The sequence below is a fragment of the Alosa sapidissima genome, chromosome 7 (genome assembly GCF_018492685.1).
Source record: "Alosa sapidissima isolate fAloSap1 chromosome 7, fAloSap1.pri, whole genome shotgun sequence".
Lineage (NCBI taxonomy): Eukaryota > Metazoa > Chordata > Actinopteri > Clupeiformes > Clupeidae > Alosa > Alosa sapidissima.
In genome coordinates this window covers 22973828-22997609 of record NC_055963.1, presented here as the reverse complement: position 1 = coordinate 22997609, position 23782 = coordinate 22973828, and the positions used below count along the sequence as shown (strand labels likewise).

At 42.6% G+C, this 23782-nt stretch overlaps 1 protein-coding gene across 2 annotated transcripts in view; it reads right to left on the bottom strand.

The window, feature by feature from the left end:
• Nucleotides 1-23782, bottom strand: part of fgd1 (FYVE, RhoGEF and PH domain containing 1) — a 29070-nt gene that overhangs the window by 2542 nt on the left and 2746 nt on the right. The window contains exons 1-14 of one of the 2 annotated variants that reach the window (XM_042097849.1): nt 15699-16144; nt 8449-8667; nt 7714-7900; nt 6751-7459; nt 6115-6353; nt 5482-5638; nt 3576-3714; nt 3077-3135; nt 2447-2593; nt 2051-2143; nt 990-1069; nt 666-696; nt 441-542; nt 215-343 (exon numbers count right to left, since the gene is read on the bottom strand). In XM_042097849.1, the coding sequence (XP_041953783.1) occupies nt 215-343; nt 441-542; nt 666-696; nt 990-1069; nt 2051-2143; nt 2447-2593; nt 3077-3135; nt 3576-3714; nt 5482-5638; nt 6115-6353; nt 6751-7459; nt 7714-7900; nt 8449-8667; nt 15699-15756 (2349 nt within the window). In that variant the 5' untranslated portion in view covers nt 15757-16144. Of the gene's footprint in view, nt 1-214; nt 344-440; nt 543-665; nt 697-989; nt 1070-2050; nt 2144-2446; nt 2594-3076; nt 3136-3575; nt 3715-5481; nt 5639-6114; nt 6354-6750; nt 7460-7713; nt 7901-8448; nt 8668-15698; nt 16145-23782 lie in introns of those variants that run through there. The other variant, XM_042097848.1, reaches the window with a different exon arrangement.

Genomic DNA, 23782 nt, shown 5'->3' with positions numbered 1-23782 from the left:
ATCAAATCAAGACTCGTATATGCTAGCTATATATGTGACTTTATAAATGAGAGAAATTATTGACGTGGCGGAGAGAGAGAGTGGAAAAATCTGGATTATCCTCAGTGAGTTGCCATAGTGATCATTCAATATGCGTGCAATCCGAGGAATAAGCTATAGGCCTTCAGTGGCAAAGGGGACAAGGAAATTGTAGCCTTGATGTAAGGACCCTTACATGGCCACAGGCTTTGCAGTGGTGGCGTCTCTTGGTGATGGAGTTGAACGGCTCTTGACACTTCATACACAGAGTCACCTCCTTCTCTCGGATAGGTGTTGGGGCACGCTTCCCTAGTTCTGTGCAGTTCTGAGGGAGAAGAAAATAAAAGGACTGTTATTATACTGTGAAAAATCAACATCAGAAAACAAGGAACCAGCCAACAAGAGATGTGCAAGTGTCTTACAGGAGAGTTGGGAGGAGTGTAGTCCTCTTCGCGGAAGGAACAATTCAGCATCCTGAACGTCTCCATAGTCTGTTCATGCCTCTGGATAGTAGCCTGTATAGCCTGGAAAGGGTAGCAGAGGAAAGAGAAAAGAGATATAAACAATAGAACACTTATTTGGAAGCACTGCTGCACACATCCAGAATAGGGAATAGAGATGCTTAAATAGTTTTTACAAAATGGTACCTGAATCCAGTCCTTCTTTTCCTCTTCAGTCCTGCATGAAACAAAACAGGCATTGGGGTTTTACTTCTCTAATCCGTTAAAACAGTGTTTACTCATGTCATTTGCAGTGGGATTGTCATTCAGAATTCTCTGAATCACCTATTGTCTTCCTAGCAAGAGTTACCATAGAGAAGGTTTCTATAGATTTCCAACAATCTTTTGGGAAATCTCATGGGGACCTAGACAGTTGCTTCATTGTGCTTCTGTTAAACAAACAGCGCTGTTGCCTGGCAGAGGGGAACATGCAGAGAAAGGCATTGCTTGCTGGGACTCTATTCAACCAACCTGGCCTGAAGCTCCAGCGAACGCTGCTTCCCTGACACAAGGAATGTCCTTGGGACGTTCATGCTGCTGGTCTCTTTCAGCTGAGAATCATCAAGACACGAGGAAAAGGAAACATTACAGGTCACGAAACTGCAGTCTGTAAATGCAGATTGCTCACAAAGGACAATAACAGAACTACAAAGACCTACAAAACATCCTCTAGTCCAAAACTACTAAGTATAGGGGGTGTAATGATGCATTCAATTAACAATTTGGGTTGATAGACAATTCAGGGCTCACAGTACAAAAAATTGTTTTCAAATCATTTGTTTATGTCAGGCAGTATTTCCTTTATTCTGCAAGTCATAAAATATCATAAAAGAGCTTTTTGCAAATGAGCAAATCTAAACTTTTTTTAATTTAGCTCTAGGGGTTTTCTATGAAAAGCATGTTGTATACGGCCAACAACTACGTTTGAGTTTTACTTCTGTGAGATTGCACAAGTCCATGTGCCTCCCCCTTAAACTTCCCTTGCCACTGCACCCACAGTCTAGTGCCCTGAGGAGCAGCATCCACATGTCCCTATCCTGCCCTCATTATTGACAGCAATGTAAAGTTGCTACGCCCTAAGCCTTGGCTGTATTTGTCTTTGTGGAATGTAACATCTCCACGGAGCCTGTAATTGACCAAATAGGCTTACTAAGGCAATATCCACCATCCAAGATTAAGCTAGTCAGATGAATTTCCCTCATCAATGAAGATCAGTGAACCCATTTTCCATTGTCAGGCAACTTGGTTTGCTAACATGGTTAATAAAAAAAAGTCTATTGGTCACCCATTTATTGTGGAGCCACAGTGCGTTCTTACACCCCTGCGTATTGTCATATTGCTGAACTGAGAACTATTGAGACACAGTCCATGGTTACACCCCTACGTAGTAATGAGTCAGTGGGAGTTCCCTCACCAGATCACTTCACTTCATCAAGCCACATGTGAAATATTTATTATTTATTATACTTGCACAGGATGTGTTTAAAATGCATTTTGTGTATATGAGAGTGCATAGTAGAAAGACTACAAACCTCCATGCCGTCTACATCTATCCGGGCCCTGACTCCATATTTCTGCCCTATGAGTCGCAACTTTGGAACACAGTACAGTAACCTGTCATTGAACTGTGGAGAAAGTGAGAGAGGGAGGGAGAGAGAGAAAGAGATATGGATGGAGAGAATAAACAGAACAATGTAGACAGAAATGAATGAGATAACATTACATGTAAGCTTTCAAGCACTTATGCCAGAATGTTAAGTGTTTAAATTGCAGTCCAGCTGAAGAGTGTAAAATAACTCAAGAACTTAAACTTATATGACCTATAAACAAAGGGATGTGTCCAAGAATCTGCAGCCAAAATATGAATAATAGCTATGAAATCCTGCAAAAACAATGACCGCCCAGCATTGCCACAACTCCACACTCACCAGTATGAGGTATCTATCCTGTGAGGTTCCATTTTTGGCCGAGAGTTTGAGGATGTGCCCCTCCTTAATGAGCTCATTAGTAGGGTTAACGATATCCTCTTCTCCTCCGAGCAACTCGTACACCTTCAACAGCTTTCGCATGCGCTCCTAGGATACACACACACAAAACACGGATGCCAGAGCTTTTACTGCCACTGTTTTACATCCCACAAAATTTGCACATAGAGGCACATATTTTAGCCACATTAAATCACTGGAGAAACTGGAGGTATCGAGCCATTGAACCATTGAGCCATGGATATGACCTCAAAGCAATAATTAATGCAAACTCAACAAAGCTGTCTCTTAGGGTTCAGGAAGAATTAGATGACCTTGCTGCTGGCTGAATCGAAGCACTGCTGTAACTCGAAGCCGGGCCAATTAACAGTTCCAAATGAGAGACTTTCAAAAACAACTTCACATGAAAGAGACAGGCGTCCTCTAATTACAAACTCCAGCTTAAATGGCAGTGTCTGTTTCCCCCAGCTGCTCCCTGGAGCTGGGTGCTGCAGGGTCGGGTCTGGCTGGATGGGGGCATGAGTGCTGATGTGGTCAGACATTTGGCACGGTGAGAGAAGGCTGAAAACTCACCATCTTCCTGATGGCTGCGTTGGAGTGCTCGGCAGCTGTGGCGATCAGCTCCAGAGATTCTGAGAGGGAAATGCAGCACATCTCGGGGTTAGATAAACAGCGTTTGTCTCCGATTTGTTTTGACTACTTCCGCTTTTGTTGCAACCTTTGCTAGACGACACAAACACTTCACTTATCATGCGTTTATACAAAACCAGATAAACACTTAACAATGCCTATTTCCATAACAAAATTCAGGACTGAGTAAGACAGTTGTATAAATCCTGATATATGTGTTGTACACGCACATCTAACTTTTTCAAAGATTTTTGTCCCTGTCCTTGTCAAGTTGAATTCAGCACGTAAGTATCACTTTGACAGTATCATTACTGTTATACATTTATTTAAACTACGCCCCTGACAATAGTGCTGAGGCCCACTGGTGAGAATGGGCTGTTTCTCCCAGAATGAGGGGCAGTGTGAGAAGCTGGACTGGGGGGGGGGGGGGGGTGCTTCTTACTTTGTGCATCCTTGAAGTCGTCAGCGTCCTCAGGGAGCCTGTGCAGGTAGTCTTTGAGCAGGAGCTCGTAGCGCGGGATCCTCTGCACCGGCTCCAGCATGTGGTGCTGCAGGGTCAGGTTTCCACACCGCTCTTCTTTCTGCAACACACACACACACACACACACACACACAAGGAAATAAACAAACAAACATCAATTCAGACATTCAGTAACCAGTATTTTGTCATTTAGCACCTCTGCTAAGATGCTAATTAAAAGAAGTGATTTATGGGTACCTGGAAGGCGGTGATTTTATCTATTTAATGTTCTCCTTGGGAACTGAACCCTTGTTCTGAGACGAAACCCACCCCCATACACCATTACACCACCACGCAACCATACAAGCACAGCCGTTGGGAAATACATATGACTCAACAATACCAGCTTGCAGACATTGTAAATGACACAGACATCACCTCATTTACCCACGGCCAACTAAAGCAAATAAGCCATACAACACTTAACTTGATATGCTGGGAAATACCCCCCCCCCCCCCCCCACACACACACACAGACGCATAACCACACACAAACATACACAAATATCCACAGTAGAAACACACACACACACACACACGAGCTAGTAGACAAACAGGAATTTCAGTGCACCACTCCATGTGGTAAAGATAATGCAATGTCAGATACTTATTCACCAGCGCCGGCTCCAGAGGAGGCAGCCACTATATTGTTACAGACCACACGACTCACAGCTCCATGGCCTTATAAGGGGAAGCCCCGGTGCTTTTGCCCCCGTGGGTGTGCAGCTCAGCTGGCTCTCCGCAGCATAAACCCCCCTTCCTCTTCCTACACTACTCCCAGCACTACCATTTTTACCCACCTCTCCATCCCCCACTTCCCACACACACACACAAACACACACACAGATGTGCACATGAGGGACCAGCCATGTTAGTATTCTGCTCACACGGTGAGAGGTAGACTTTTGAAGTGGTGCAGAAGGCCCCCTGTTCGGCCCTCCATTTGTATTCCCTCTGCTTATACTTCTCCTTCCAACGACTCTGGGGCGCGGAGAATCGCCCCCGCTTTCATCTGCTAGATTACTCCTGACAGCGGTAGCCCAGTGGTCTCATTATTTTTTATCAAATGTTTGTCTTTCTTGGAAATGTTTTGAAATGTCGTGTGAGTTTTGGGGATTTAAAGGTGAGAATACGCCATATTGATCCTACACATTCATCTGAACATTGTGGCGTTGTAAGGGCATAAGCAGGTAGACGTTTCATTTGAAGATTTGAAGTCTTTGGCAGAACCTGTATCCATTAACTATTCCTTACCCTTAAGAAGACATCAAGAACATGTGCATTGCGTAAATGTTTTACACTTACGTGCTTTAACATTCAATTCAAATTTCTACTCTGGTACCATCCAGCAGCTGTGCTCCTAGTGTAATGGAGTACTGGTACACTAAATCTAAGAGTCGAATCTGCTGCTTACTCTTGCAGAAATGTCCACCAAAATATTGTCTATGTGACCGCATGTTTTGACAGTGTGCAACTTACTAAAAAATTGTTATGTTATGTTCATGTTATGTCATGGAGGTAAAACAGAAACAAAGCAATGAGAGCTTACATTTTGCACAAAGAGACAAGTACAGAGATTTTTCAAAAGTGTTTTGATTTTTTTGATCTCACCCACCACAGCAGTCACAGCTGTGACATTTTACCAACTGTGACTAAAAACAAAAAGTCTCCTATCTGCGGAGGCTAAGGAAAGTGGAGGGACTGTCCCTGCTTTACGGTTCCCTTCAGTCCCTTTATTAGCCCCCCTTCCTGGTCTTTAAAGAACCCTTCAGCTCCACGGGGAGGTTACGCTGTGTTTATACTTCAGCATGCCTATTGAGAGTCCCACCTGGATATCGTGAATGATGGCTTTAAACTGAGATGAGCGCTCCATCCAGGTGTTCACCAGCTCCATGGCTCGGTCGAAATTTTTCACATACTCCCCATACATCTTCAGAAAGGGAGCAAGCTTCTGCAGGATGTCCCCAATACGAGGATTCTGCTCCCTGAGGGAGAGAGAAGACAGAAAAAAAGATGCCGCAAAGGTCAAGGACGGCAACATTCCAGAATTCCATCCCACAGTGTCTGGGTCTGAATTCTAAATTCTGTTTCCTGCCGGCCCTTGTTGTGGATATTTGACTGAGTGTTTAAATATGTGTAACACTTCTGCTCCTCTCCAACAACCTCATGCCTGCAGTCTAAATAACATTTACGGGAACATGAGGACTTTATCGGAACAGTTTTATTTGAATCTGTTTAATTGCTTGCTCTGAACTGTTTTGAAAATGTTTGTGTGTGTGTGAGTGTGTGTGTATTGCTTCATAAAGAATAGATGATAAATGAACATGGTCTGTCTACTTCTTCTGTAGTTTTTTAGCCTCCCTGTTTACACCCTCACCAAAACAAACCAGGTGACTAACACACTGGCATTCCTAAAAGATACACAACGATCTAGAAGCGCCCTGATCCAGTTCTTTCTTACCACTCCTCCATGCGTTTCTCCAGCGCTGGCAGCAGGAACTGCTGGTGGAAGCAGTAGATGGAGCAGATGTTGGAGAAGATTCCCATGACCACCTCGCAGGGGAAGGAGCCTCGTGCCCGCGCCTCCTCCATCAGCTGGGCGCAGAACACCTGGTCCAAGAGGTGCAGCCGCGCCACATAGGCCTTCTCTGTGTGCAGCAGCTCGTTGGCGATGTTGAACACCCTCTGTTGAATCGACAGCTGTGGAAAAGTGCATGACAGATTGGGATGTCAGTGGGAAGCCCAACTGTTTTTTTTTGGGGGGGAAGGGTTAGTTAGTGGTTTGCATAATGTGTCTACGTTGTTGGCATCTGTGTGATACTAAAATACTGATGTTTTTTCATAAAATTTTACTTGGATGATCTCTTACAGATTACTCAAATTATATCCACTTTGAGACCCTGTTAATAACAATTTATGATTAAGGTTAGGATTAGGGATTCGGTTTGTCTAAGATGATATTCAGTAATTGTTTTCAATATTAAAGTCTGAACTTGAATTCCAGCAAACAAATGGAAACAAACCATCTGTAAATTCTCTGTAGGCGGACTATCCGAGAAGTGTTATCAATCACTCCGTTGGAAGTCCCCTTACTTACCTCAGCGGAGTCTTGCCTTTCTGTTTTGGGAAGGGCGAGAGGCTGCAGGGCCATGGGATTGATCTCGCTTTCATCTCCACTCCCCTCCTCAAGGTCGCTGTCTCCTTCCGAGTCTCGCGCTCCTCCACTGGACGCCCCACCTTCCTGTCCCTGCCCATCTGCATAGCCGCACGAGGATGAGGAGGAGAGGCGAGGAAGAGTCGGCAGAGGGCTGCAGGGATAGATCTCGCGTTCAGGGCCAACCCTGTCATCGTCGCCGGCGAAGCACAACTCCTCACTGTGAGATGGGGAGCTGATGCTGTCGATGCCACTGTCCCTATTGGCCAGCTTCCCGTCCGTCTGCTGAGGGGGGAGGGACAGCCGGTCGGACGGGACATCTGACTGGCTCGCCATCAGATCTCTCATCTCCACTGCATCCAATAGTTTGTCGGAAGCACTATAGCCTGACTCCATAGACAGGCGTTTTTCCGAGCAAGAGGCGCCAAGCTCCTCGCTCTCCTCCTCGTTGTCGTCCAGTTCCTCCTCCTTGTCCTCTTTCTCCTTCTCAGCGGAAGACAGTGGCATCTCCAGCACGTCCTGAGGGAGGGGGCAAGGCAGGGGGGTGTCTGAAACTGGGGGGGTACTAGCACCACTTCCTGATTGCTGCTCAGGGACTCTTGGGATACACATCACCCCTCCTGTGATATCTGGCACAACGATGATTTGCTCTCTGTGAATGAGAAAAAAACAAAAGGTTTGCCATTCAAGAGAAAACAATAAAAGTGTAAAAAAATGAATGACAACAGTACATCAAGAAATGCATATATTGTAGAGAAGGAGGAAATAAATCAATTACTTGGTAGATTTGATGCTATAAATAAAATAAAAAAAACATGCTGCAATTTTTTGACAGTTCTCACAAATCAAGTGTCACATTTTATGGTGATCTCAGAGGCCGTCTGAGGCAGAGCTGACATATCTCACCTCTCAAATTTCTCAATGAGGGAGTGGACACAGGTGGGGGACGATGTCCCCTCGGCCCGGGGGGTTGCAGACCGCGGTGCGCGGGGGTCCGCCGGGAGTGGCCTGCAGGGCGGTGGTGGGGGCAGAGGTTTGTCTGGGGGCCGGGGGCGCCGTGCACTCTGCTGTAGATGAGGTGGCTTCGGGGGCACTTCAGGAGACACATGACAGAGAGATTTATGACACCACATTTGACCTTGAGCAGCATTTCACACAGACACACACACATATATACATATATATATATATATATATATATATATATATATATATATATATATATATGTCAACCTGTGTGGTTTACCCAAATAAAATACATGTGAAAAATACATATACTCCATATATCTATATAAAATGTACAGAAAATATATACATACAGATGTCATAGATGACATTTTCCAGTTTGATTTAGTATTTTCATCTAGAATACCTGTATGGTTTTGACAATCTAGGTTTTTCAACAAATATGGATACTTTCCATATTCTTTTCTCAATCTATATTGTTAACATTTTCTTTATAAATGTCTTGTTTTGAATGATTTTACATTTTTGTGCACCATTCATTGAATTTTAAATCCTTGTTTACACCTATGTTGTTGGTGTTGATGATTGTTTGGGGAATAACGGAAACTGTTCACGTGGTTGCCACTGATGCAATCACACCAAAAATGACCTGGGCATTAGACAACAATGGGTTACCTTGTGGTTTTGGACCAGGCAAAGGCGGCCGTGTTTTTGGGGCCATGGGGGGCGTGTCTTGTGCTCCGTTCTCACTGGTGCCATTGCAGTGCTGAGGCCCTAGAGGACCGGGGTCAGAGCAGAGACGTTGGGGGGTCTCGTGCGCCCCAAGGCAAGGACCAGTTCCAGGCTCCAGGGAAAGGCTCTTTGTTAGGAGCCGAGGACTAGAGGAAGAGGGGCCTGTGGAGGAGAGGGAGTAACAGAATTAGCAACGGATGTGTTTTTTTGTTTAGTTCAAACCTAAAAAGGGGTTCTACAAAGCACATTTTACATCTGCAGTACATAAAGTGTTTCACACCCAAAATGACTGTTTCAGAGCTATAAAGACTTCTGCACCACTGCAAATTGCTACAGAAACTACTACCAAAGAAACCATAAAATGCCTCTACCAGACACAACTGGAAGAGCATTTGTTGGAACTAGACTGAACTTTCCTAAGAGTATAGACCTAAGGGAAAGAGAGGGGGGAAAACTAGCTTTGTCCAGCCAGTAAAAGTGATATTTGCCACGTAAGGTCTGCAAGACCGGCAGTAGATTAGTGACCGGTTGGAGAGAGAGAAGTCTTAAATGAAAGCTAATAAGGAGCAAATTAGACTGTAAGCTCCCACTTAAAAACCACTCACTTCACCTCCCCCACTCACCACAGACAGTACCTTATAGCTGACCCCCAAGCCTTCATTAACACACACTCGCTGGTAATTTAGTGAAGCCTGGGTGTGTTGGACTGAGTGTGTAAGTGCTTGGGTAGTCACTGTCCTGTCCTGTCCTCTGTCAGTGCGCCATGATGATTCTAGAACACCTGCAGTGGATCCGAGTTGGCTCGGAAACATTTCTCTAGTGGCTGGCTGGCTGGCCGGCCGGCTGCGGTGCTTTGTAAGTAGGTCAGTGTGCTACGCAGAAGGGCAAGAGAGTGCTCAGCAGGTCGTTGTTTTCCTGTACTGAATTTGGATTCTGGAGATCCCGTCAATCCACTGAAGCGAAGCGTGACCCGAGTGACCAAAAACACACTGAAGAAAGAAGTGCTGAAATAGAATCTGCTCTCTCTCCCAAGACTGCAGGGTCGGTGGGTAGCGGCACTTTGAAGGTGAGTTAAAATGTTTCAAGATGAACAAAGACAAAGATGCATAGTCATTTTCCCTCCTTGAACCTAGTCAGTGCAGTAGTCTCTTAAAGAGACAGTGTCAGATTAGCTGGTGAAAAGCACAGACGTTCAGACAATGTTGCGATCTTAAAAAGCCCGCCTGTCCCCTGCACAGACCTAATTGGTTCCATATGATGACACTCGTACCCACTTGCTCAGGCAGGGGGCTAAAATTACTTCCACATGTTCCTCTGAAATTGCTTAAGGGAGAGAGAGAGAGAGAGAGAGAGAGAGAGAGAGAGAGAGAGGGAGAGACAGACAGACTGAGCAACAGAAAGAAACCCACGCTATCTTGGCCCGAGATTCGCTTCACTGTTTTCTTATTTATTTATTGGGGTTTTTTTTACGTTAAAGTATTCCTGAAATGGCCCATTCAGACAATCCCATAAATCAGTGCTTCGTACCATTCAGGGAAAAATGGAGGCCTTTCTCTGATCTTCTGCACTGACCTACAAGCACATTTCTGGTGAAATACCCAGAATATTTGTAAGCTCTGGCCAAAATAACTGTTTTTCATGTTATGGGTTGTACACAGTGGTTTTACATGAAAAGATGTTTTGCATTCAATGCATGCTGATGTGTGTCTTTGCACACAAGTTAGTCAGCAAATCAGATGTGATACATCTGAAGTTTGTAGAGCTATGGACAACACAACATCTTAGAAATCGCCAGGAAACACAATGCAACACACAAACCACTCTGTAGTGTACAAACTCTCCCTCTAACCAATAAAAAAACTCTCTAGTGTAAAACTCTCCCTCTAACCTCACTGGAACAGCTGACCCCTTTTCACACAGCTTTTTTTTTTTTTCTTAAAGGTATGCTACTATTCGGCACAATCACTATTTTCCATGGTCGTCAAATGGTAGACAGAGGGGAAAATTCTTTCCATTTCTTTCTTTGCAGTTACAATGCTAAGCCGTCCAGGCAACTAGACAGATGGACAGTTTGTCTTCTCTCTCTCTCTCTGCCTCTCGTATGCTGTCTCTCTCTCTCTCTCTCTCTCTCTGCCTCTCTCATGCTGTCTCTTTTTGTCTGTCAATAATCACGAACATGCAAGAACTTTAATGAATTCAGGAAGAGGCTTGTTTAGTGCTGGCCAGTTGTATGTCTAACTAGAGCTGGACATGAACGTGCCCTAACAATATTCAATATGCTTTTAAAAGGTTTCCCCCCCCGATTCTTTTCTCTAAACTTTACTTATGACTGACTGGCATTTTCATGCTCCACTTCCCATAAAGAGGGCAGACAGAGACACTCACTCACTCACCCGCCCACACAAACACACACACACAGTGCCACACAGGTCACTACTGCGCAGAGTGAACAGAATAGCCTCTGCCTCTAGAAGCCATCCATCCTGCATGTGTGTTTACAGATGCTGTACTGAAGTGTTTGTGTTGTACTCAATATGTCCATGGATACAAATAGAAATAAAAGACTGTGTCCTGTAGAGATCATTATATCCTTAAATCACGTGGCGCTTCATGATTTTGTCTGGGTAGCGATGGGCAGCTCTGCTGAAGATGAGCGCTGTAGCAGCAGTGCAGATTTCTGGTGAGGAGAGCGAAGCGCTATTGTGACCTGTCCAAAATGCCATTCAAGATCGCACTCAGAGTGAGTGTGTGAAACGGCCCGATTTAGTGGCTCCCCGACCTGCCCAGAATGAACAAAACACACATATCCTGCACCTGCACTGCAAGGAAATGTGTGTTTTAGCTTTCCATTCAACAACAGCCATTGTTTCTTGAGAAAACATCTTGCCCGGTTTTGAGAGGTTGGTGGGAAATATGTGCTTAGGTACAGTGCAAGCTCATGAAAATACTGCTATTCAAGCATTACACTGTACAGTACCACAGGCCATTCTTGAGCCGAAATCTCTTCCAGCCGACTAAGTCAATCTTTGCTTGTAATGTGGCAAGGCAAGGCAGTTTTATTTATTGTGCAATTCAATGCGCTTTACAAACAAAATCAGAGAATTGCAATCCAATAATAAATAAAATCATAAAATGACCAAAAGGGGAACAAATTACACAAAAATACATAATTTAAAGTCATACAACACAGGGTGCATCTGGTTGGTTAAAAGTAAATGCATTTGATCAGTTAGGAGAAAGTAACAGAAAATAGTTTAGTCAAAACTGGTAGCAGTTAAAGCCGTTTTTTATGTAACCTGGAAGTTGGTTCCAGAGCCGCATAGCAGCTAATAACTGATTCACCATGTTTTGTTCTGACAATGCATTTTACCAACAAGTGTTTCCCCTGTAAACGGTGTGTATTGTATCTGGAAAGATATCTGGTAGTTTGGCCCCATCCCATTAAATAATTTAAAGACAAGCAGCAGTACTTTAAAATAAATGTTGTAACTTACTGGAAGCCAATGCAGGGACTTATGTATTGGGATGATGTGGTCAGTTCTACTGGTTTTTGTAAAAACTGTCGCTGCTACATTTTGTACCAGTTGAAGCTGTTTAATGGTTTAGGAAGGCCTATGAAAAGCCCATTGCAATAATCAACCCTATTGAAAATACAAGCATGAATGAGTTTTGCTAGATTATGTTATGTCATAAGGGTCTGTTTTGCAATATTTTTAAGGTGGTTAAAGCTGATTTAGTCATTGCTTTCATATGACTGATGAAATTTAGATTGCTGTCAATTAAGACACCACGGTTTTAACAGTATCCTTTGTTTTAAGCCATTTTGTGTAAAGAAGAGTGTCTTTATTCCCTTTTACCAAATATATTTATTTACATTTTTCCCTTGTTCCGCTAAAGAATGTTTTCAGGCATCCCGTTGTTAATTCGGTCAATATATAGACAAAGAGATTCAACAAATGTTGATGCATCAGCATAACTATGATATGAAATCAATTTGATCTTAAGGATTTGTCCAAGTGGGAGCATATAAATTGAATAACAGCAGCCCCAAGATCGATCCCTGGGGGACACAACAGCTTAAGGATGCTGGTGTGAAGGTACAGCTGCTGATGGCATCACAGAAGCTCCTTTCCAGTAGGTATGATTTGAGCACATTTAACTATACCCGAGAATCCATCCCACTCTTATAGTCTGTGTAGTAATATGCTGTGATCAACAAATAACTGCACTAAAGACCAATAACAGTAGGACTGATGTTTTGCTTGCATGCTCTGCTCTGTATTGAGGCTTATGTCATTTAAAAGTTTAATAATAGCTGTTTTAGTGCTGTGATTGGCATGGAAACCTGACTAAAAGAGGTCAAGACAGCCATTTTACCTTAAGAAAACAGTTAATTGATGAAAGACTATTTTCTCAACAATTATACCAATAAATGGTAGATTGGATATGGGCCTGTAGTTTCGTATGGAAATATCCAGATTATTCTTTTTGAGTAGGGACCTTACGACAGCTGTTTTCAGGGACTTAAGAAATGTGCCAGATTGCAATGATACATTTACAATTTGCAGCATGTCTGCCACTAATAGGTGGAAAAGACATTAGAAAAAGTTGGTATAGTAGGCACAGAAAGAGTTGAGATTTCTATCAAGCTGAATTCACATATCAAATAGAGTTCCCCTCTCCTTAGCTGGTGGCAGGGCTATTAGAGTAAACATAAATTATCACAATTCCCTATGAAGTGCGGGCCAAACAACTCTCAACAATGGCAGAAAATGTTATTCAATTCAGCAGGGTTAAAACAATATCTAAACGTTTCATTGAAAAACCGGACACAAATAACTATAATAGATATAACTAGATAACTATAATCTGCCTCTGACTATTTCACTACTCCATTACCTTGACTGGAGGTTTTAGCCACCATACATTACATGACATAAAGCATGCTGGCTACGATAAAACATCCCTTCTGCACTCACAGAAAAAAAAAACATCTGCATTTATTTCCATAATAGCCACATCCTGGCCAACTACTTCACTCACAAAGAGGCCATCTTAATCCAAAGACAGCGCAGTAGCACTGTAACACTTTGTGGCCTTGGTAAGAGCTGAACTTTATCTCTAGTAATTCACTGAAACTCGATCCGCTATGGCCTAGGCCTTACTGAGGGGAGTTGGGGGACACACCAACACAACAATCCTCAACTGTCAATCCCCGGCAAATCAATAACCCACTCGAAAACACACTGTTTCACTGACTGTCCACTAGATTTCAGAAACCATTAAATATTCATGCTGTTTCATGCTGTCAATAAACCACAGACATTACAAAGATTGACCTGACAGAGGGGACCGGACCGCAGCATCATGACTGCACTCTATGGTCTATTTCCAGTGAAAAAATAATAATAAGTGGACGGAAAGCATTGAGATATGATTACGTTCCATTCCACCGTGACACAGGCGAAGGATGTGTTGAAGGCTCCGAGCTACAAGGCCTATTTTTATCCCCATCAGTAGCGTCAACTGACAGGAGAGTCAACAGCAGGCTAGCACACAACTCGGAGCAACTGATAGATGTTTTGTGATCACTTCTCCATAAAGCCATGTTTTGCAGGTACTCCACAGAAACAAAAACACAGTCTACTTTTAGACAGGCTTTGGAACAAGGGCAACGATTGTAATATATACAAACTGTAATATATATATATAGATGTTTTATCTGTGTCTGTGCCAGTTCAAGCCAATGATATTCATGAAAATACCATAGTGCTGTACCAGGAATAGTTAAGGAAAGTGACTAAGATATATAGGTCCTACCTAGGCTATAATTAAAACACAGACAGCAAAATGTAAGAAAAATGCTGTCATCATGTTTGAACTACAAGTGACCTCTAACTTGGTGGTGGTTTGCTGATAATTTCCTACAGATACGCATAGTGATGTGCTGATGATGTACTTGCACCTATGACTATTAAACAGTAGCAGGCTGCTCTGAATTAATTTGAGACACACAAGTGTCTGCTAGCGGTGTCACATCTCATAAATAAGGCAAAAATACCAAACAGACTCGGAAGAACACCCTTGAACCGTGTATGTGGCAATGTATCTTGACATGACAAATAACCACCATATTTATATAAATATTTTCTGTTGACAAATTGATAAAGCATGTCCGGAAAAGCACATGAGTTGACAACATAACAGTAACATTGATGCCAATGCTGTACACCCACTAAATGGTCAGTACAAAGATCCCTTATTCCTGTAATATCACGCAGGGAAATGATTATTCACATCCATAGATAATGTGCATAAGTTCCTCAAAAAGCCTTAATAATGAAACATCCATCCCTCCATTTTTTTCTGTTTCCTATACACACATTGGCTGACACATACATATACATACATACATACATACATACATACACACACACACACACACACACACATACGGTTAATATATACTGTATAATGTAGACTATACACAGAACTGACAGGTTAACATTTCACAGCCCTCATGCAGCAGCTCTGCAGTGCATTAAGGCAGCAGCTCCAAGCTCATGTGTATCACCTGAAGGCACTGCCTTGCAACCTACATGTAGCCTACATGTTAGTGCGGTTGCATTGCGCGTTGCATGTAGAGGGGAATGACAGGTAGGCGTGTATCACGTAAAAAGGCACTATTGCTCTAGCCTACAGTCCAAACTGAGAATGAAGATAAAATGGCATTGCACTGTGGTTGAGGCTGGATGTCTCAACAGCCATTTGTCAATACAGGCATATAATTTCACAAACCTGCAGCGTCAGAGATTTGTGCCTTGAATCACATCCCCTAGGTGAAGCTCATTGACTACAAATGTATTGCCCATTGCATACAATGACACATTTTTGACAATATTTGAAATGATACAGATTTATGCGCTATCGACATGCTCTCATTTCCCAGACGTGGCAAACTAATAACCCTTTGCAATTGCATACTGACACACTGAACTATGGTTCATATCACATGGATGGATAATGCCTCGGTATGATCTATTACATGCTACAGACGCATTGACTGGACATTCGGTGTAGGCTATGGCTACTGCAGCTAAACATCTGCTGCACAAGATTCAATTTAAAAGTCAGCTATTAATAAGAAACACGAATTAATGAAATAATGTTGGAAATTAGGTGAATTGTCTTACCCCGGAGCACACTGGTTTTATCCATGTACATAGCGCAGCAAAACACGAAACCAGTCATTAAAAAACCGAACGGGAGACGCAACCCCCCAATCGCCCAAATAACGAAATGATAACAAATTAACTAGCACAGTTAAGGCGTATACAAATGAAAACCGGTCACTCCTTCACCGGTAGACTATAATCAAATATGTAGGTTAAACAAGCTAAGCGCGAGGGAGAAAGCCCTCATCAAAGAGTCGGGCGGACTGCGAGCATCCTCAGTAGGTCAAAAACGAATGCTCTCCTATTTTATCGTCGTCTAAAGCTAATCTAAGATACACATTAACGAAATGTGATTTGAAAAAATTGCACACAACGACGGAGCATTGTGGCGCTGCAAAATATCGAGCAGAAATAAAATGAAAACCCTCCTTCACAGCCCCCCACCCCTCACCGGCTGCCCTGCTATCGAGCTCCACAGCAGCAGCAGCAGCAGAACCGTCTACTGAGGGACTCGCATATAATATGACCCCCAACCCTCCCCCTTTTCCTCACACACACATAGGCCTACTTCTTCCGTATCGTCTCTCTCATTCTATCGCGCATCTTTGCCTCTATTTCAGTTTCCTTGACAACAAATTCACTGTGACTATGTCGGTGCCCAGAGTAGCCTATTTGGGCATGCACTGCCAGTTTTCTTTTCTTTTCAATCCAACAGGTCCACATCTTACAACCATTTTCTGATGCATGCGTTTGAAAAACATGGCAATATATACCAACAGTGTAATGTAAACTCACAATTTAAGGGCCTATAATTATGTTAGGCTCAATCTACAATGGATTTTCTGATCCACTGACTTAACTTTAGCCTATAATATTTGTATGAAGTACTAGCTGATAAAGTATTGGGAAGTCTTACCATGAATAATAAAAAAACAAATATTTGTAAATTTTGTCAAAATATAGTAAGCAAAACTATCCTACTTTTCTTTAAAAAAAAAAAAGTAATTTCAGTAAGACAGTGAGCCACTTCACTTACAAATCACTGAGCATTAGGATATGTCATGTGCTGAGCTAGGCTACACCCTCAAACGTGACAGAGCTGTGGCGTGTTGACATCATTCTACAGTGTAGCTACCTCATCTAACCAGATGGGTATTCAGACCGGATTAACACTGGGGTTAAAACAGAGGCAAAGCATTGAAAGAGAAAACCTTCAGCGACACAGAAAACAAGTGTGTCACCGCAACCCCACATCTCCTAAGTCCAGCATTACTAAGCCATGGGCCAAATATTAATAAATATAATTTCAAATAGACCAACAAATAGGCTACACAAAAATTATCACTGTCATCCATATTGGTGCCATAATATTGTCCTGCGTCTTAATTGTCAGACAGCTTCATAATCTCCCAACGAGAGTGAATTGGGATTAGAGACTACTGAGACTTTTTTTGCCCTTGCTTCACTCTCGCTGCCGCTCTAGTTCTGTCACCCCTGCTGGGGGCACTGAGCCATTCCTCTCCCTGGCCCTGGCGCAGGTTGTCTGCTTTAAATGGAGAGATTTACCCCCCTGATTTCCCAAGAGACAGGGCCATCTGCCCACTGTCACCAGTCCCATTATTACAGGCAATCTGCGCATGCGTGGAGCGGGAGGCAACATAACACTTCCTGGTATGGATATGGCCCTTACATGCACATGCTGGGCTGAAGCATAAACAGATTTATTAAATACACATGAGCTTGGGGGGAAGCATGTTCATATTTATTACCTAAATAAAAAGCCCTCATGACTGTGCAAATGACCTTCTACATCTTTTTACACACCGTGTATGACAGCCCACCACAGAATGTAACAGAATAAAATGTTGCCTTGTTACAATATCACTCTTTAGCATCCTCTTGGCGACTGTTCATAGGGACATATGGCATACAATACAGCTTACACTGTCAGCACAGACACGCTTAATGTACAACAAGAACCACCTTGACAGCCCATTGATCCTTTGTGACACGGGTGCTATTCGGATGAAGGTCAACTGGCTTGACCTTTAGTCCGAGTGCATATATTAGAATTTTATTGCTCTTCAGAGCACACAAAGGAATACACTTTATCCCTGAGTAATCAATCCTATTGCATTGCAGATGCAGTTGTTAAACAATGAGATATAACATTTGCTGTTGGTTGTTTTGGCTTGCAAAGTAGAGATAATATATATATATATATATATATATATATATATATATATATATATATATATATATATATATATATATATATATTATCTCTACTTTGCAAGCCAAAACAACCAACAGCAAATGTTATATCTCATTGTTTAACAACTGCATCTGCAATGCAATAGGATTGATTACTCAGGGATAAAGTGTATTCCTTTGTGTGCTCTGAAGAGCAATAAAATTCTAATATATGCATATATATATATATATATATATATATATATATATATATATATATATATATATATTTTATTAATTGGGGGAACGAATTGGTATTTACTTTCAATTGCCTCATCCCTGACACAACTTATACTTCAGGTATAAATCCAAGGGGAATAGTGAGGATTTGCATGTTTTTTCTTTATTCAGCCTGAGTAAAGGAAGTGTGAAATCCAGTACATTGTTTCACTTATCAGTTGGCTTCAAAATCCAATCACCACACCAACCCACCCACAATAATTCTTTCTCAACTTTATTGTCTGTTTGGGAAAAGGTAAACGCATCGTTGTACGTAGGCCAGTTGGAGTTTGGACATGGGCCAGTTACAGTAGAAGTGGTGTGGTTGGGCATGGGAGATGCCACGGCAACCATGCCAGTTTCAGCTGTTTGGACACAGTCATGGTGAAAACATTCCCAGTGGGGAAGAGCTGTTTCTCCCGTTTCCAGCTGTCTACATGCACTCATAAAAAGCCACAGGCAGGGGCATTTTTCCCATTTTTTCCCCTTCTTTATTTTTCCAAGCTGCTATCGAAAGCATTCACTCAGCCTATAGTGTGAATGCTCAAAAACCTCCCATCTGATGCAGTTAATGATAACATCACCTAAGTGAGATGATATATAACCATATTAACTTCTGTAATGTGTGGTAATTTGGGTTAGAGCCTTTAGCACAAAAGGCAACTAGTAAAGCCTAACGTGTATAACCAAAGCTGTTTACACTAAGTGCCATGATAAACATCAAAGGCCAGATAGTGTAGCTACAATAGAGGCCTTTATCTGAGTTTCCTCTGCAGGACTGCTGGTGGGGCTCCTTTTGTGAGGAGCCTGTGAGAAAATGGAGACTGTTTCCATCTCACATGCCTGAGCAGCTTCAAACACCACACAGGCCACAAGGAAAAGAAGAAAAACACACATGTAAAAATAACTAGGCAGGGAGATCAGACCCAATTTTTTTTATAAAACACAGATAATAATGAAATCTAAATGCCATAATGTTGTTCTTTACATCTATCAGACTGATGTCTGAATGTAGCATGACTTGTACAGGCTGAATGTAGTCATGTGTCTGAAATCTCTTTCTCCCCACTAGTATGGTGCAGGAAGCCTCATGGTTATGCATGGGATGTGAAAACTACAATAATCAAACTGTGTTAGAGAGCTTAGTATAAGACCAATTCTTGCTAATACAAATGTGATATTCATATTCATATATGAAAAGTGATTAATTAGTAGTCATATGAGAGAGAGAGAGAGAGATATAGAGACAGATTAGCCTTTACAACACAACTGCTTCTGGCTCACCAACCTCTTGGTGGGCCTATTTTGATGCCGTCATTGTGGCATCTTTCTATTTTGGTTCTATGGGGAACGTGAGTGAGTATGTGTGTGTTCTGGAATGTGAGTGCTTTGTGTACTAAGGACAAGCTTGGAATGCCAGTTCACTGATCTTTGACTTGGCCTTTTACAGACCAAAATGGTATAAATAATAGTGTCCCTTGGAATTGTGGGGTGGCAAAATAGTTTGAAATACCCATTTACTATTTTGACATTTAGCCTCAATCATGCTCTCAGCAGACCATGTGGTAACTGTAGTGGAAACAATTATATTCCCATGCACCCATCAACATAGTCCTACATTTCTGGAAAATAATGCCACTCCCTTGAGCCTAATATCTGTTTATAGTGAATCTATTGACCATGCGTGTGAAGCTGCCCCCAGTCTTATCACAGGGAACAGAAAAGCCTTTAAGCCTCCTTGAAAACAGCTTATTATTGTCTCTCAGTACTATTATGCTGACCCCCACATGAAAAAAAAAAAAAAACAAGCTGCTGGACAAACTACTTTTAATGTTATCCAGAGGGGAACACACACACACACACACACACACAGGGGAAAGAGAAGCTTCCGCTCAGTGAGAGGACCACCCCCTTCAGCCCTTAGCAAAGATGCAATGATGCTCGATGGTGAATCACACTTCTCCTTCAGCCTGCCTGTTCCCATAACACATCAGCAAAGGAAATGCAGAGCCCGAGGAGAGTTGGTGTGGATTTTATTTTTGTACGACAAAATGTTGTGCCCATCTCATTTACAAATGTCTCCGTTTCAGACGTTGTCTGTTAATCTTAAAGTAAATTAACCACCCCTGTGACAATACCCAGCACTACCAACTTCATCCCATGGTGGAGCCCCCTCCGAGTTCTCTAAGAATAACATCACTCTCCTACGGCCCTCAAAGTGTTGCCATTCCGTCTCTGTTGATTTCTGTGCCTCTGTTTCCCTTCTTCTATCTCCCTCCCTCCCTAACTTGCTCTCTCTCCTTCCTTCCTTCCCAGTCCTGCCACGTTGTCTGTGGTTCCCTATGGCATGGCATTCCCACACACTGACACAGTGACACAGTCACCCTCCCTCCCTCCTTTTCCCTCTCTCCCTCCTTCTCTCTTCTTCCAAGCTGCTCCTTCTGCAGCTGCTGCTTGAGATAGCGTTTCCAAGCATGCATGCTCACACACACACACACAGACAGACACAAGACCACGCTAAGACCACTTACCCACACATGCTGCCAGCTTGATTATACACACATTGCAGACACTCGCGCACACACACACACACACACTCATACAAAGTGCATAGCCAGTGGCTGCAGCCTCTGGTTTCAAACCACAGATTTTTAGAAAAGACTCGCTCAGTCCTACTTAATGCAAAGCTGGGTTTGTAAGAAAAAGGATTCACAAAGCCCCTTTTTGTCCTCTGCTGTCTCGTCTCGCACTGGAGGACAGTGACTGCGCAGCAACCACATTTCCTCCTGATTGAGTTAGCTGCTGCATTTAACACAAATCTAATAGAAGGTAGGGCCAGAGAACATGGAGGTAGTGTTTTTGACATGAGTGAAAGTAAAGCAGTTGAGAGGGAGGGAGAGAAAGATAGAGAGAGAGAGAGTGTGTGAGGGAGGGGAGAAGAGAGTAGGGGAGATAGAGTGAGATAGAAATGTGATGTAGAACACCTTCTCCTCCCACTCTGTCACAATCATCGCTCTCCAACACCCTCCCACAGTACCTGTGAAAGCCCTCTCCCAAGACACACTGCCATTCCTCACACGGCAACTCAAGGTGATAATATATTCATTGGCAAACGACTGACATCCGCATTCCCATTTACAGTTTAGGGGTGGGCGAGTAGGTAGAGGGCTGAAGGGGACAAGTCGATTTTACATCCCTGGCCAGCCTGGAGGACCACTGGTACAGCAACACTCCAGGGGGTTGCAGGGATGTGGGTCACAAGGCCAGGCTGGCAATCCCATGAGTCAATCCAAGGGAAGTGGAGCCGTAACCCTGGACAGTGCCAAGGCCGTGTGGAACCCAGGACAAGAGCGTTCTGTGCCAAACTGGCTGCTTAAGTTGCTATTTATACCAGTATGGGGTGAGACAGGAGCTCTTGACACCTCTCTGTGAGAGCAGTCTTCTCTTAAGCTTTAACTGAGAGTCCACCGTCATAGGGATTTGATGGTGTATAGCATTACAGCAAACAAATGAACACCAGAGAGGAAAGACACATACCAATCAGGGATACCCATACAGTGCATAGTAATACTCAGATGTTTATTGGTTCAATGCAACATCAACGTAAAACTAGTCCTCTTTATTATGTTATGACCATGCATTGCATTTTATGTAAAGGATAAACATTTGCAATTTCAAACAATTAATACACGTCGGTGTCTGACTGTCACTGTAAAAACCCATGTTGTGACAATGTGATTTAGTACTTTTTGACAGGAAAGACGTGTGTGACAGGACAATGTGAAGATGTAAGACCTGCTTTCTACACAAGTAAAAAAAGTGCAGAACATCAGAGAACTGTGTGGAGAGAGAAAATGTAACAGTTGAGAACCAATTAAGCTGTTCACATTTGCAGTAGCAGAATGCAGTCTGACACAAACTCAGGCTCACTTCTCTCTTAAAACACACAGACACACAATATTGAGGTGAGATATCAGAAATGCAGATATGCACACCAACAGAATGGAAACAGCCATCTCTATGTAATCTAATCTATCTACCAGATGGTCTTTATACAAGACTGGGGGCGTTTATAAAACTTCTTAAAGGGTATGACAGGCAATTTAAAGGCATAGTGCCGGCCTCATTGTTCAGCAGAGTGAGGTCAGTATACAGAGACATGGGACTGCTGCTACAGGATTCCAGTTTGTCAGGGACGGTGCCAAATTACAGATAAGAACCAGACAACCTTCACTTCAACAGTTGATAACTAAAAACAGAACGAGCTTGAAATGCTAATAAATAAAAACCACATCCTCAATGTATCTGAAGACTATACCGCTAGTGGTCGTCATTACCAATGCAACATAAAATAACTGACTCAGCTAATCATCCCATCTGCTACTCTGTAAAGCCCAGAGTGCTAAGGCTAGCATTGAACGAACTCTGTTAGTGTGATGATACAGTGGGTAAATTCAGAGGCAAGCTCAAATGCTATACAGGTTACAGTGGAGCACATCTGTTGTGGCATATTTACAGAAAGGGTTAGAGGTCAGCTGAATGGCTAGACCCAACCTGGCGAGACTTCCAAGACAGGACATGTAGTCAGCGCTGTCATCTAAACTATTTAGGTAGTCATGTATACAACCCGACTGCCTCTGCCTGGACCCAAATACACAGTACAATCAAGACACTCACCCCACACTCAGAGGTTGAATCATTCCGACAAGTTACCCTCTACTGCATGCAGTGTTCAAAGGAAATGTGAGAGACTGTTCATGAATGTCAACAGCTGACTTCATGTATGTGGTTCTTCTGGTCTTTATGCTGCACATTGCAGAAGGAAAACACACTGGAAGATATCTATCTGGACAAATCTATTGATAGATGCTATTCATCTCTAAAATGTGCAGTCAGCGATTGCACATGTTGTGTTTGTTTATGGTCATTATTTAAATTTCTTGGTAGACACCTTTGTCCAAAACATACATTATATTTTAATCAAAGACCAAAAAAAAAAAAAAAAAAACAAAAAAAAAAAACACACAACACACACACCAGAGAGGTAGCTCACCAGTCCCTTCAGTTCCCAGAAAAAAAGTGTTTTTGGGGACAGGCTGCCCCCAATTTGTTAATTTCCAGTTTTTGGAGCCTGGGCTGCTTACAGAGACCAGGTTTTTTTTCAAAGTATTTTCAAAGGGTGGGTAGCTAATGGATCATGAGGAGATTTTGGCTGAATGTGACAAAAGATAATATGGGTTTGAGATCATGTGACTGCACCTAAGGTAAATAAACCCATCTGCTAACGAGGTTCTATGGCCTATAGTTTATAGGACAGGCCAATCTAGTTTAGTAATAGAAAGTAACACAACTTCCCTTTCTTCAGAGAAAGTCACTTCTAAATTGAAGTGCAATAAGTCATGATGTAGATTCCACAGGTTCATTAGATTTGGAAGTGCAAAGCATTTTCACAGCATCCCATTTGCAGTGCTTTTTTATTGCTACTGTAAATGTCAATTAATATGGAGACAACATGAATAACATTCATGTGGTCAAATAGGTCATCGTTTAGTCCAGACCTCGTGACCAGGAAAACACAGAAAATGTTGCTCACTGCGGTGTCTAGTTAAACCCATGCAAGACTAAGCTGT